Source organism: Schistosoma haematobium, chromosome 4, assembly GCF_000699445.3.
Source record: "Schistosoma haematobium chromosome 4, whole genome shotgun sequence".
NCBI classification, from domain to species: Eukaryota; Metazoa; Platyhelminthes; class Trematoda; order Strigeidida; family Schistosomatidae; genus Schistosoma; species Schistosoma haematobium.
The window spans coordinates 17,554,007-17,570,825 of record NC_067199.1 but is presented as its reverse complement, the minus strand read 5'-3'; the positions used below and the strand labels follow the sequence as shown (position 1 = coordinate 17,570,825).

At 32.9% G+C, this 16,819-nt stretch overlaps 1 protein-coding gene across 1 annotated transcript in view; it reads left to right on the top strand.

Moving 5' to 3' along the window:
- RAD51C (DNA repair protein rad51c) overlaps positions 1-16,819 on the top strand; it is a 42,813-nt gene that overhangs the window by 16,010 nt on the left and 9,984 nt on the right. The window contains exons 11-15 of the mRNA XM_035734403.2: positions 3,259-3,802; positions 5,067-6,429; positions 8,799-10,099; positions 10,932-11,139; positions 11,304-11,390. Coding sequence (XP_035586197.1) covers positions 3,259-3,802; positions 5,067-5,389 — 867 coding nt within the window. The 3' untranslated portion in view covers positions 5,390-6,429; positions 8,799-10,099; positions 10,932-11,139; positions 11,304-11,390. The remainder of the gene's footprint in view (positions 1-3,258; positions 3,803-5,066; positions 6,430-8,798; positions 10,100-10,931; positions 11,140-11,303; positions 11,391-16,819) is intronic.

Sequence of the window (16,819 nt, the reverse complement as noted above, 5' to 3'; positions counted from 1 at the left end):
GCTCTTTTTAAAGATGGTAGTGACTTTCTGGCTAAGGAACTGACTGTGTTTACAAAGGTCTGAAAACTTGAGAGTGTACCAACGTCATGGAATGAGTCGATAGTCGTCCCTATCTTTAAAAAGGGCTCATGTCACTCCTGTAACAACTATCGGGGGATAAGTTTACTCCCCATTGCGTCCAAGCTATTGGCTTCCGTCATACTTCGTAGGTTGTTTAAAACCCGAGAAAGATTGACTCGCGAGGAGTAGGCTGGTTTTTTTCCGGTCGAGGATGTATTGATCATATCTTCACCCTCCGCCAAATGTTAGAACACCTTCATACTTATCAAAGGCCAACAATCGTAGTGTTTCTTGACACCAGGGCTGCCTTCGATTCGTCGAACAGGACTGTTCTCTGGGATTGTCTGTTGAAGAAGGGTGTGCCTGAGAAGTTTATTAACATCCTAAAGGCCCTATATACAAGCACCTCGGGTAGAGTGAGGGCATACAACCACCTCTCTCCATTGTTCCATTCGAGCAGTGGGGTTAGATAGGGTTACCCAATCCCACCATTCCTGTTCAACTTTGTCATCGATGACACTTTGGAAACAGCTCTGATGGATATAAGTAATGGTGGTGTGGATCTGTTGCCTGGAGAAAGACTGTGCGATAATGCCCAAGGCATGCAATGCGCACTTAATCAGTTGGCAATCAGTGTCCGTAGGTATGGTATGTGCTTTGCATCTTCGAAGTGCAAAGTACTTCTACAAGACTGGCAGGATTCCAATTCTGTACTCACCCTGGATGGTGAGCAGATAGAAGTAGTCGAGAAGTTCGTGTATCTAGGTAGCTGCATAAGTGCTGGTGGTGGTGTGAGTGATGAGATCAATGCACGAATAGTGAAAGCCAGAGCATTTTATGCCAGTCTGGGCCATCTTTGACGCCTTTGTGATGTTAGTCTGGCTGTAAAAGGTTGGATCTACAACGCGTCGGTGAGAGCAGTTTTGCTCTATGCTTGTGAAACCTGGCCTCTCCGAGTTGAGGATGTTAGACGACTCTCTGAGTTCGATCATCGCTGTCTTCGAAGGATTGCTGACATCCAGTGGCAGCATCACGTTAGTAATGCAGAGGTTCGGCATCGTGTGTTCGGGCAAAGAGATGATAATGCAATTGGTGTCACCATCTTGAAACACCGACTTCGGTGACTTGGACATGTTCTCCGAATGTCGTCCCAGAGAATTCCACGTCTTGCATTATTTGCCGACTCTGGGACTGGTTGGAAGAAGCGGAGAGGTGGTCAGTGCTTGGCGTGGTGTCGTGGTATGAAAGAAAGCTGCAAAGGACTGGCTTGTGTTGGTCCTTCACGACTCTCTGGCTGGGGTCCGAGAGATGGTGCTACACAGTGGCTAGAGACGTTATTATATATGGCTCAGAATAGAAGCCAGTGGCGATCCTGCTGTAACCTTTTAATTTCTTCATAAACAGTGGTTGTATCTTCCTTAACTGAAAGATTTTTTCTGATTGCTCCTTCCCATCTCCTCCATTATTGTTATTATTATTACACACTACCTTACACTAATCTGGTCGTTGTTCTTTTTTTTGTTTTACGCTCCTCACCTTCCTTTTTTTCTCTTCCCATTCTCACTTTTATGTGGCGCATATATATTTGGTGCCCTCTTGTACCAATATTTATGTGTTCAAATAAATAAATTGGTGTTTCTAGGGGCAAGTTGTTTGTTGTTATACGCTCCTATAATACGCGTTTTCATAATGGATTAAGATATATCCATTTGTCTTCTCCAACTACCCTATACATTACCTGACCCAGCCTTCGTTTCACACTTCCCTCTATCCTCGTATCGTGTCTCTTTCTGTTATCCCGGACGAACACAGGAGCTCTGATTTCAAATGCTGATATTTTCACTGGTATTGATTTTTTTTACAAGTAATCCTATTTGGTAACATCAGGTGGTGAGTTGTTATAAATCTGTGGCCCTCGAAGACTTCAGCTGAAGATTCCCGATTCGCTAAGCTTCGTTTGGTATAGTTCTATACAATAACATGAGATTGTGCAATTTATCGCTGGGGTCCGTTTTCTGTTTGATTTTAGCAATGCTCTTTTGAAAGTGTCAATAAACCGCTCTGCTTGTCCATTTGAATGGGGATGGTATGGTAGTGAGTGAATGTTTGATGGGTTTACGGTATCAGAACTTTTGGAAATGTTCTAAAGTAAATTGTAATTGATTTTCTGACACTGATATCTGGAACTTCGTTGCGAGAAAAGATCTCTGCCAGTATCTGGAGGGTTTCTGTTGTTGTAGGTGGAACCACTCGAAGAATCTCTTGCCATTTTGAAAATGTGTCGACGAATGCCAAATATGCGATGTCACTGACTGGTCCTGGAAAGTTTATGTGGATTCTGGACTATGGATCTTCGAGTAGTTGCCGTAAAACTGGGGGCACCGGTCTGTTGAGTTTTGTTGCTTGTTGACACAGCGCAGCCGTTCACAAATTTCCCAATATATATGCTCATCATTGTAATAACATTTGATGGCTTTTATTTCTTGTCAGTGGCTTTTTTGAAACTTAAGTTTTTAACGCTCACTCAGTCATAATAAACATGGCGCCTGGTGCAAATGTGTTTTGGTCCAAGTTGCCATATCACTTCAACACGAGATAAAATCAACATAATAAGTATCAAAGAAGTCGAAATTATTATTGTACCAATGATACTATGAAAGACTAAACATTCAAAACCAAGTCATTAGCTAATTGAATGTGTTGAAATCTTTCTTCAATATGATAATCATATTAATCAGATCCTCTTAGTCTGGTATTTACATCCTTAACCGAGAACTCATTATTTGGTGCTTCAACATAAACTAGCTGACATCAGGTGTATCATTGAAATTCATGCTAATTATTCATTATCGGAACAGTTCATTATTAGTCGATCCTGCTTTATTGCATTTTTTGAAACATAATTTAATGACTGTTTGTATATAATAAGCTTCGATTGAAACGCTGTTTTGTAACATGTTTAAAAATTGTTTAATGTCTCGGAAAATAAATACGTCAGGCAATCCACCTGAAATGGTTTCCAGTTATATATATATATATATATAACTACATAATTTCTCCTACCTTTTATTTGCGATCTGTTAACTTATACCGGTCTCGATCGCTATCATTATAATTTTAACAATGTTCATCATCAAAATACTCTGAAGTACTTTTAAAACCTTCTCATATTAATTTATTGAAATCTTTATATTTCAGGTAACCGTTTTTGTTTTTCCTCAGTTAATGCTTATAACAATAAGTTCTGAACCCGATAATAATAGTCGCTTAATATCACGTTGCTATTATGGTAAATTATCACGTCAAATCACCAAGCCGCATGTTACTACTTCATCTAAAAACTCACCAACTTCACTTGTCTCTCCACTACCGTCTATAATATGCTCTGCGAGTACACGAGTTTATAGTCACCGATGGTCTTTGTTATCCATTTTAAGGACTCGTTCACCATCTGATTCGGGAAATGCTACCCATATATCTTTTAACTCAGGAAATCGACCTTCCAAGTATGCACGATTATTTCGACGTTTATCATCAATTATGACATCATCGTCGACAAAGTTGGACATTTCCAGACCTACAGAAACAACGTCTTTCACACCAGCCGGTGAAACTGTCAGTCTTGAACGATTTCGTATTTGCTATCCGCCTTTAATATTAAAAGATTATATTTTGGAAGATATAAGTGATGATAGTATTCCTTCAACTATATTGAAATTTCCTTTTTCCACAGAAAAAGCTCGTGAGTTTTTTTATTTTCGTAGTTTGTTTCTTGTTTTGCTATACTCTGTAACTGCTAACAGCATAATGTTGAATAAAAAGGACTAGAATCAAATCGACTAATAGGTAGTCAATCATTCTAACTATGTAATCTAAATTCATAATTTGTAATCATAGTATTCTGAATAGAAAGATCCTTATTTACTTCATTTTAAATCACCTGAAACTACTATTTACCATCAGATCAGTGGTGTAATTCTTATGGATTGAATCAAGCTGTTTTTAGTTAACAAATTCACGTTTTTTGGATAATAACAATGTATTCAGTAAGCAACAAATTGATGTTGAATATTTCAGGGAATGAAGAACTTTTTTATGTTGGCTGCAAATGTTCAGTTCGTCTGAAATATTTCTGTAGTTATTTTGAATTGATCATGTATACTATTCTGTACGATAAATCCACGAAATTGTCATAAATTCCTTATTTGAAAAAAACTTGAGATATAATAATATTATCCCCTTTAAAATATTTTTGATTTTTGGCAATATATTTGTCCCATTTTCGTTTCCATTGTTTAAAAGACACAGAAGTTAGGCTGTTCAATCTCATAATTCTTTCACATTGTATTAGAATCGTGTGTACTGACGAAATTCTCAATGTCAGTTCGTTAATAATCAGGCTTATTAGAAGGAATAACAGATTGTATATGTTCAGTATTCTCATCAACATGGTTGGTCGACAGCTGTTTTGACTGTAAATTATTTCTGAGCTCTTTAGATCCCTTACTAAAATGCTTGGTCCAAATAAAAGGAACTTCGTACTTCAATGATTTTATCCTTGTGGATAGCCGCAACATTCCATAAATTTCTTGTCACTTAAGTTTCACCGAAATCGGCAGTAACATAGCTCGTGTACTTATTAGACAGTTCGCTAATACCAATGAATATATATTTAAACAGTATTTGTTAAACCGTCTAATTTCTTCCTGACCAAATATCATGTATATGGGTTAGTAGTTAAATTGTAAAAAAACACAGCTTATTTACTATTACATTTCTGAACATTCAAGAGTTTTCTCCCAAAGGAAATTAATATATCTATCGATCTACTTCAGAGCAACTTATTATCTATACCTTTAGCTGATAATTTAACTTTTGATCTAGTTCGTGATAACTGTTTAGTGTTCATTTAAGTTTTTCATAGTTTTTGTTTATAATAACTTAATGGTTATACTATATATATATATATATATATATATATATATATATATATATATCTTTTTCAGATCAAAATTTATTCAAACTCTCTCCCTATGAACATAGTGTAAAACGAAAATCTGGAAGAACTTCAGCCAAACAATCCGATTTATTACATTCATACGAAAAGATTATATCGAGAACATCTCGTGAAACAAAATGGTTTTCTTCGTCATCATTGACTAGTAATAGAACTTCATCGTTGTTACGAAAATCTCGAAAAAAAATATCTAGAGAGTTTCTATTTCAAGCATCTAGTCTGCAGGATAAAAAATTTTGGATAACTACACTGACACCGCTTGTTCGCAGTTATTATCAAAGTGAATCATGCAACGACTTGGTTTTAATTTAATTTCAAAGAGACGTGAATTGTTTGACTGGTTATTGATTTTTTCTTCTTTTTATTTGAGTATTTGTATCCTCATTTTATCATCGTCATTTTAGAGACTGAGTATAGTATTCGTGGGATGTTATTCCCTTTTATATTTTTATTTTCTATTTTTGTGCAATCGGTCCTCTCTCGCACGCACCTACACTTTATTCCTTTCAAAAATAGAACATAATACTGATTCATTTTGTCTTCAGTGATTTTCTTCTTAGTAGTGTGTATGCACAGTCTTTTTGTTGAAAATACGAAATACAATCAAAGTGTTTATCTTTCGCTCAAAAAAAACTAATTAATATGTTAATCATATCATTTCTCTTGTAGTCTTTCATATTCTTAAATTCAGGTACGATTTCACTTTATCTATTTGTCAATTTTAATAATTGAATATTTTCTAATAGAACACTGTAATTATTGTTATTATTCGTAATAATAATCATAATAATATACATCTTATTTTCTGCTTCACTCATTTTCCTAATTATCCTCAGTTTGTTGATGAAAGATATGGTGATGGCGATGAAATGGAAGATACAAGTTGTCCTCTATGTGTTCAGTGTGTGTTTACGTCTGTATGTACCTACTATATATGTTACCACTAGATAATGTTAAACAGTTGGCAAGCACAGTACTATAAAGTGAGGTACTGAAAGAATCCAAACAAAATTATATAATTGTATTGTAAACAGTTCATATGTCATTTTGTTAATGACATTTTTTGTAGACAGTTCATCCTTAATTTTTAGAATTTTATAACTGTTGTAATCTTTTGTGAAAATACGAGGTTGATTTAATGAGTTACCAAATTTACAAATGAGCAACAGTTCTCTCGTCAAACGAAGGATATATAAATCAATGTGTGCTAGAAAGTCACGCACTTCTGGTGATAATAAGCTTTTTACAGACTACTTGATCTGTACATTCACTTATAACTCGTGTTTTATACAGTAGATCCAATAAATTATTACGAAAAATGAAATGAATATGTTGTTCGAGATATAGAAGAGGTAAAGTCAAATAAATTAACAAGAATAGTACTTGTTAAAAAGATTTATTTCACTTAAGAATGTAAATGAATTGGATTTTATTCAGTCGAAAAATGTCATTTTCTCATTATGATGACATAGAATTATCTTCTCCAATCCTGAACAGACTGCTGGATTTTTGCATTGATTGCACCATGTTTTAACTAAACGTCGAATACACACACTATCAAGTGTACAAGTTTGTGTTATTTTTTAGTGCTTAGTTGTGGCAGATAGTTTGAAATTAGTTTATGACAGAAATTAGACCAATTGTGGGAATTAAACACTTCAAGTACTCACATCTGTCAGTTAGTTCATTTGAGCAAGTACATGAAAATATGTATATTCGGAACGAGTGATGGGAAAAATGTTGGAATGAGAAAATCAGTGAGGTGAGCGCTGGTTGAGTAAACATTACCTTCAAATCTCTTACACGAATGCTGGAACTTTGGTGTATTGTTGTATACCATTTTTACTCACTATGTCAATATGATCTGTTTATTTGTTAGTGACACATCTGTTATATTGTGGATGCTATGTTTCTAAATATATCATATGAAAAATGAAGTCTTAATTTTTCATATAGTGATTTTCATTCAGTCAACATTAACGTGTTTCGTTGTATCATTCAGAGTAAACCCTATTCATTAACATTTTAGTGTACTTCAATTGTGATTGGTTTTTTTATTTTCAATGCATTTCCCGTGTATTGATTACCTCACTATAGTTTTGTGTCCAGCGTTAACTATTTCATCAATAATGCTCAGTAATCAAAGATTATTGAATTGATACATAACTGAATTAAATTGGTTGTAAATCTTAGTCTACCGTGATCTCTTTCAATAAATCTTAACATTATTTGTCTTTTTGAGTGGCTAGAACATGGAAAATGTTGTTGTGTACGGTATAGTAGTTGTCGTTAGAGCTATCGCAGCATATCTCGCTCCGTAGCCGTACATTTAATGTATCAATGTTTTAACAAGGAACTAGCATTTAGAAACTAATAGTTTCTTTTCAAGTTTGCAGTTTATTGTAATACAGTGTTCCCTTTTACTATCTGCCTACATATTAACATATTTCCATTACGTTTAGTTGTGTACTATCGAATAGATATCAACAAGTTATGTGACTTCTGTAAGTCCATAAGTATCTCAGTAGCCAAAAGAATTAAAACACGACATTAATTATTCACTAGTAATCACTTATTATTTAAAATAATGCACGAACTAAAACTTAAAGAAGCACAGAAAAGAATAAGATTTTGTGTTGCTTTTAAATTGCAAACAAAACAAGGTTCATAAAGTCTAAAATGTACAATAAAATTAAAGTTTTAAACCTAAATGTTAATGACTTTTGTCTATTTCTTACTCTACTGTCAAATTAAATTTGCGAAAAAATTTTTCCTGATGTAACCATTTTGGCTGATTATTTTGCCATTGTACTTTATTTTAAAAATAAAACCCTACATTTAATAATAATGTGTTAACATATAACATCTTCAAATTGATTAATACATGCCTTTTTTTGCCTTTGTAAAATATCACAATAATGATAGACTTATAACTGTAAAGCCTGATGATGAAGTTATTGAAAAACAATTGTTCGTTCAAATATTCTTCATTTTTTGAATAATGTGTTAATATAAACCTGTGGACTAATTTAATTAATTAACTAAGTAATAGATAATAATTATGAATTTATCATTGTTACTACTTTTAACTATTCAATTTTTATTATTTCCTCCCTTATTGTTTTATTTTCTTCGTTAATTTGTGTTAATCGGTTTAATAAATTAGATTGTGAAAATAAATATTAACAACTATTAATTATTATTTACAATTTCATGAATTTATTATCATAAATTATTATTACTACTATGATTATAATTATTCATATTATTATCAGAATGGGTTTTGTGGAGATTTTTAGAAATTTCACTTGTTGAAATCATGAGTCAGTTGAAGCTAGACCACCATGGAAAACCTGGAAGCACTGGACAGCCGTTTCGTCCCAGCATGGGACTCCTCCGCAGTGCGCATCCACGACCCCGCACCTCGCGGGATTCGAACCCAGGACCTACTGGTTCAACGCGCGAGCACTTAACCATTAGACCACTGAGTTATACATTAACACCGTTGGATGCCGGACTCATGATTTCAACTTGTGAAATTATTCATATTATTGAATTCTGTAATTCTATACGTGTATGTACATGTTTCATGACTTACGTATTTATGTAAGTATATATTAATGTAAGATTATATAATGGTTAGGTTAATCCTAATATTGTTGTTGGGAGAATCATATTTATTTATTGTTTTCTTTTTTTCCCATTGTATTTTCATATCTAGGGTGTGATTACCACCTCTAATTAAACGCTGGTCAAGAAATATCACCAATTGTTATTACAGAAATGTATTTATATTCATGTATATGTATATTCATTTCATTGATGCATACAATAAGAGAGTTCAAATTACAAGATAATTTGACTTTCATTTATTATTCTTTTTGTGCAGAAGTATTAATGGATGAATATCACGTTTATTTATTGTCGAGATTTCAATTTAATTCAATGTTTTTGTTTTGGGAAATTGTTCTCGTATATTACATTCCATAGGCAATGGTTACGTCAATAGGCAGATAGGGGTGGGGCTACGTAGATATTAAGAAAACAAATGAACTAATGTTTCACATCATCGATTGGTATTAACTAGAGAAACAGTGAAAACCAGAAAGCCCTGGACATCTTGGTATATGACTCCTCAACGGTGAATGGAGTTCAGTCATATAGAGTGTAAAATAACTACTCACCACTGGGAGTGGAAGATGATGATTATACAGTAATGTGAGTTGACTAAAGTTAGAAACCTAAACCATTGGATGCCTAGTCAGTGGCCTAAATGTTGGGCATTCGTCGCGAGATCTGAACGCTTTGAGCTCTATTGTCGGTGAGGTTGTGAATGAACACTGCTGAGGAGTCCCATGTTAGAATGAAACAGCCGCTCAATGCTTTTCAGTTTTCACTGGTTGTATAACTGCTGTCAGTTCGTGGTGTCGACTATAAAATTCAATAATCTACACAAATTTGTACAAACCACAATAATTAACAAGGGCAAAACATTATAATCATGTGTTATATTCAGTGATTAGTTAAAATAGTGTTTTTGAAAATATCAGAATAACGTCTATTCAGATAAACCGATAACACTTATGGATGGACGTTTGAATTCTATCATAAACTGTGTCATCCTTCTAAGAAGGAGATATCTATCATATTTATGTAGAACTCATAATTATGACTATTTGCCTAAGGCTCTAAATTATGGCGTTTATTTTTCAGTGTCATTTAGATCTATCATATATGTATTCTTTCTTACAAACTGTACTTTTTAGTAATATATTCCTACTACTGAATATTGTTTTATTTTACTACATACGTTTCTATTGTATTCGTATTATTTGATAGTACTTTTTTAATGAATTTATTTGTTTAGAAAAAAGTTATTTTTTCCATGAATGTTATCTGATCCGGGATTCCGTGAACTTATCTCTTTACCATTATCTCCAGCTATATTACATGGACTGACACGTGCTGGATATAATTGTGTTTCAGAAGTTGTTGGATTGAGTGTGGATCGTTTAGCTACTAGTAAGCTTTGGTTGTTTTCTTCATTTATATTTTCAAAAAAAAGTAAATCAAATTTACTAATTATCCTTGCAATATAAATGATTTGATCTTAGTTAATTGATTCACCTAGTTTATAGATTAGGTGTATATTCTTAAGTTCATTTGATCTATCAAACTTCTGTGAATCATATCATTTATAAAAGTTTTTAGAAGGGAGGTATCCTCATCAGATGCTGAAGATTAAATTGCTTCATGTACATTAGTTAAATCAGTCAAATATCCCTACTCATACATTAAGCATAGGTCATAACCTGATATTAATATGTGTCTACTAGTTGGATTACATTATTACTGTTGTACTATCATTCGTACGCTTACATTTTTGCTATTGACTTCATCACTAATATTACCAGCGATAAATTGTCCGATATTGACATTATAAGTCCTAATAATATTGATTATTAGAGTAAAACTTTTATCTGCCGTTAAGTCCCTCTCTATTCGACCCTAGATACCATTTATTGTTTGGTATTCTTCGGACACTTCACTTGAATCGAATAGTCCACAAAATCAGAACATGGCATGGACAGGTATGTAATTTTATTCCAAATAGAATAAGTTGAATCAGAGTGAATCCCTGTGAGTAGAACGTCAGTTTATTTATAACTTTATACAAGAAAATTTTAGAGTCTTCTCCAATTATTTCCTGACGCTGATTGGCTAAGGATGGGCCAGTCAACGTGCTCCAACATAATCCTTCATGGAACATCTTTTACTGCAATCTATACCATGTTAGCATCTTCATAGTTTTTAAGGTCTGCCTTACACTTTTGTTTGTTCTATTTTTTAAAAGTATGTGGAGTAAACACTAAAGCTGCCCGTAGTGCATTGGACATTGTTCATCGTTATAATCAATCATCTATTGAATGTATGGATATGAATAGTATTGGTCTATTCGGTTTATGCACAGCATGGGATTTGCTTGGTGCATTACAAACAGTTGATGAGAATAGTCCAGTTAAAGGAAAGCGATATAATTATATCGTAAGTATGTGTCGAAGGTGAGTATGTGATCTGATCTGTTGTTTATTCCGGATAGAATATTGAGTTTGAATTTACTGTTTTTGCTTGTCTCAAATTAATTTTGAAATGAAGTAGTTTCAAAACATGAAAACGAATTGTTGATAATATTTTTTATTTGCATGATCTATCTTTTTTGACATAGTTTCGATGATCTTCTTGGCGGAGGTTTCCCAACTGGACGATTAACTGAGTTGTGCGGTGAACCAGGCGTTGGAAAAACCCAGTTCTGGTTAGTCCGTGGTTCATTTGACCTTCATGTTCTATTCAACTGCATAAAACTTTTTCTCAGAAAATGAATAAAAATTGTGAAGTTTATTCACGTTTTGATGATTTCATTTTATGGCAGTCAGTTGTTCTAGCACTTCCTTAATTGCTTAACATTTTCTAAGCTTTGATATTTGGTCATGCATGTTTCATCAATCAAGCTTGTTGAATTTCTTGGATGTTGATAAATAGTGTAATAAGAAGACATCATCACATATATAAAAACTAAATTTCATAGTTCTGATACTCTTCATTTTCTTATTACACTATCTAAATTGATTGAAGGAACTAATTGCTTCAGGTTAAAAAGTAACTTCAATCCACTGTCTATACTCACTTAAAGGTACAGATCTTATATAACCAACCCATAAAAGGTGCCGTGGTTTAGTAGTCCTTAAAGAGAAACAGAAAAAAGTAAATCACAGAAAGTACGTTTTGACTATAGTTTATGGGCTTTTTTCCATTATGTATGTATAGGTTTGGGGTAATGGTTTTAGCTGAAGTAAATGTTAAGACATATAACTAGTCATAAGGATCTTTAATAAACCAAGTGGTATATTCTACGAATTAACAATAATTTTAAATGATGAAACAGAAATTCTCATTATTACTTAACTCAAAACTGACTACAGTGGAATGGATCCCGTTTCTTTTTATTTCTTTAAATAATCCTATACTTCTTATTCGGATTACCTTTGTTATTTTTAGACTTCATAAGTTTCTCCAATTTTATGTTTCTTTATTTTTTTTCCTCTTATACAATTATGCAGACAATCTGAGTAAATTTAATTTTGTCTAAGGACTTTACAGCATTTATTTTGAGTCGTTTTATCATAAAAGAGCGTTACACTTTTTTAATGACAAAATTTTATTTTACTGAACTGTTCTAGAGTACTACCGTACTTCTAATATCTTTGAAAATGAATATTATGAAGTTCTTTGTTCGTTTTGAGGTCTTTTGTATGTATTGGCTAAATGTTAGTCTTAAGATGAAATTAGAAGTCAGTTTGTTTATGATGCATAAAATTCGTTATAAGTATAATAATTTGTCATTTCTGTTTTTAATCACTTTGAAAATATCATAAAAAGTTTCTATTACATTATAAAATTGATTTTCCTTGACCAGCTTTTCCGATGTTAGTTTACTTTCTTATTTTCGGTGTAACTTCAAGTAGTTGAAGTGATTTAGTCCTTCGTCAATATTAACAAGGTTAACTTGTATTTCCAGATAATTAAAATAACCCATTGTGTCATTGAATAAAAATAAGGAGGATTCAGCGAAGGAAATTTTCTTTTCGACGAAATCATTTACTTATGCTGTACATTCGTATTTATAGTAATATTTATGTGACATTGGCAATCCACTAACTCAAGCCCGAACTTTGCGTGCAAAAACAACTCGTTCAACCTCTCATCCTTCCTTGACCCTAATTCCCTTTAGTAGTATGTTTCGAATTTTATCCTTCTTGTTTGATTATTATTGGTTTTTTAAATTACTGTTGTGTAATTTTAAATTGTAATCCGTTATTATTATTACTACCTTAAACAAGTTTTCTTGATTGTTATTCAGTTTTTATTATTATGACCTTTGTGTTTGTTGTTTTTCTTCATATCTGTCAAGTGGACAATTATCTGATCCGTAAATTATTTTCATCTGGATATTATTTTCTTACCCCTTGATTACTTCGTAATCCCATTTGATGATAAGAGTCTGGAATCAATTTATGATGCAATCTTTCTATCCTTTTTTAGACATATTTTCTATATAACTATAAATATGAATGTACAGCCTAAGTGAATTATTTCGTCAAAAGGAAATTTTTCTTTGCTGAATTCTTTTTTTCACTCAATGACTTGTCTGGTTACAACTCAACTCCTCTTTCGTGATTAGTCTATCGATTGACACCTAACTTACTTGACCTCTGATACTTGGATTTGTTCCTAAACATTTTTTCACTATCCATCCATATGATACAGTAGCTAGGTAGATAGTGCGATGGTGTTTGAAGCGAACGTTACTGAGTTAGAGTCTCGGAGTAAAAATCAACTTTAAGTTGCAGGTACAGCTAACTGACAAGTCCCACATAGGACGAAACGCGCTTCCTAGATTCCACTGCTAGCCACCTTCCATCTGTTTTCTATCCTTATGTTAGGATGGTCATTGTCATGTATATTCATATTCAGTTGAATTCAGTCTAACATTTGTCTTTTTTGTTTGATAGACATGACTTTTCTTTCAATGGAATAATTATAACCGTGTTTTTTTATTTAATGGGTATTTGTTCTGATCTGGATTCTATTGCTTTTGTTTATTTGAATACCTTCCAACTTCTCTTGTTCTTCTTTTCCCAATGTATTATAAATTATTGTCAACTGGACTGATTCAATTTTGTCTTAGGTTATTATATTCATACTTTTACTTTAACTGACCTGACCTCTGTCTACAGACTTAGAGGAACGAGTTCTATTTACAAATGAATTTCACGTATGTCGTCAGACTTGTTAGGAACAAGATATTCTCTATTCATTATAAATCGTTTTCAAACCACTCAAAACGTAACAGGTAGGACAACACTTAGGCTATATTCAACATTTCTCTTTACACCTTGAGAAACTCAATTTCCAAATTGTAATTTCTTAAAACAATATACATGCAACGCAAACGTTCAAGAAAGAAGGTGAATTCATTTTGTTTTTAAGTAAATTTAGATAATACCCTGAAAGTGGATTCCAGAATGCGTGTTTCTTCCTCTTCTAGACTCATCAGTTCGGTGTGGACTTTGTTTATGTTACATATTTCTGTAGTAGGTATCTAAAAGAGATGTAGTTCAATTCATGACTACTATTTATATGAAATATAGTTATCGGATTACAAATTATCCATTGTTTATAAAATATAAGATTAATTCTACTGAAATGTTGCTTAATTTTCTTTTTCTAATGTTATATTAATTCAGTTTAGTCTAGTTATTTATTTGTTTATCTCTTGAAAAAATAATAAAAACATCCTTAATAAAAGCTTAGTTGTTATATCACTACTTAAATTGTATGTATAAGTAGTATTTTTGTTTTCTGGAAAATTAATTGTTTCGATTAGTAATTTTCAAAAAAGTAATCTGTTGCTTCCTATCTGTATTTTATTTAATATGCATATTAGTATATTTTGTTAATTTGAAAAATTTAAATTTAAAATGATATCAGAATAGGTTTTGTGGAGATTTTTAGAAAAATCACTTGTTGAAATCATGAGTCAATTGAAGCTAGACCACCATGGAAAACCTGGAAGCACTGAACAGCCGTTTCGTCCCAGTACGGGACTCCTCAGCAGTGCGCACTCACGATCCCGCAACCCACGGGATTCGGACCCAGGACCTATCAGTTTCGCGCCAGGCGCTTAACCAACTAGACCACTGAGCCGGCATCCGACGGTGTTAATGTCTAACTTCAACCAATCTACGAAGTTGCGCCACCGTACACCATTGTCTTCAGTGAGCTGATATCTCATAACAGACCTGGTTGAAATCCACTGGTAACGACTTCTCACTAGAACTCCAGGATTATCTCCTGAAGTTGGACATTAACACCGTTGAATGCCTGCTCAGTGGTCTAGTTGGTTAAGCGCCTGGCGCGAGACTGATAGGTCCTGGGTCCGAATCCCTCGGGGTGTGGGATCGTGGATGCTCACTGCTCGGGAGTCCCATACTAGGACGAAACGGCTGTCCAGTGCTTCCAGGTTTTCCATGGTGGTCTAACTTCAATTGACTCATGATTTCGATAAGTAAAATAATATTGTTTATTTTTACATGTTTTGTTGTCTAACTGTAATAATGCTAGAAGTTTTTCTTGAATATTCAATATTTACGAATATATATTTAATAATGCATAATTGAAATATTTATTGACCAAACATTTTAATGAGATAATATTTGGACAATTTACTAAATCTGTCTATCTCTGTAATATTTAAATAATATATTTTGGGGTTTTATAGTTTAAAGCAATTAGTCCTTTTGATAAATTTCGTTATTGTAATAAGAAGACATAAATTATCAGAACTATGTGACATATTGGTGCAATAGATTTCGAACAATCTGATCATTTATATACATGTTAAGAACATTTATATATCCTTTTGTTGAAGCAAAGGCTTAAATTAGTCATTAACAAAACGTATTGAGCAGCAAGGTCGTTATCAAAGAAAGAACAAGGTGCATGCTTCATCCAAAACCTAAACGACATGAAAACGATTGTGTCACATCCTACTGAGGATCTAATCGAAAACAATATTGTTCGCTTATATGTGTTGTTCTAAACATCCCACTGTGTTTACCAATTTAAATGTGTGTGTGCGATTACAAATACATAGGGAGTAGCAATCTTGATCTCAAAATTCGGGTATGTGAACATGTACCAAAATGGTTGCAGAAACAAATAGAATCAAGTGACCCATTAAGAGTAGAGGATAAACATCCGTCATCCTCTATTGCTAAACATATAATCGAAACAGGTCATAAGATTGATCTTAACTCGGCTTTTGTGGTGTTGTGTAAAGGTGTAAAAGAGCGTATACTAAGGTTTATTGAAGCCTTAGCCATACGAAAATTCAAACCCCTTTTGTGTATTCAAAAACAGTTTGTTCTCACCTTAAACCCGGTGATATTAGCTTATTATCCAGTGATTGGGTTTCAAATAGTGTCCACATTATTATTATTATTATTATCCCTCTTACCCCGTTTCCAGTCTAGTTGAGCTTTTATTTTTATATATAAATGTTCTTGTCAAGTATGTGTGATCAGATTGTTCGAAATGTATTGCGGTAATATATCACATATTTCTGATAATCTTCGTCTTATTACATTATCGAAATTTTATAGTTTATAAGACGGAGTTAAATTGTTTTGACACTTATTTAAAACCGAGAAGCGATGGATAACTGTTTTTTTCTTAGTATTATACTCTTCATCAGTATATATTCACATCACTGAGGATCGAACCAAGGATCTTTCAGGATTCATGGCGATCATTTAACTTTTAGACTACTAATTTGACATCTAACGCTCTACATTTCTAATTTCAATCAGTTTTACTCACAACTTTTAGCATGTAATAATAATTAACGGATTATGGAAGAATGTTAAGTGTGAATATTTTAATGATGATTTTCAACACAAATTAACATCAATTAAGGAAATAGTAAGAATCAGGGAGTATTGGAAATAATGACACTTTTAGACTTTTTGTTTATTTTCTAGTAGTAATCAAGCCTAAAATATGTTTTTTTCTTTAATGTCTATATATATATATATATATATATATGATTCAATTACAATTAATATATTTTACGTGTTCCGAATCGATATTATGTGTATCCAAACAAGTATGTCAACCTACTAA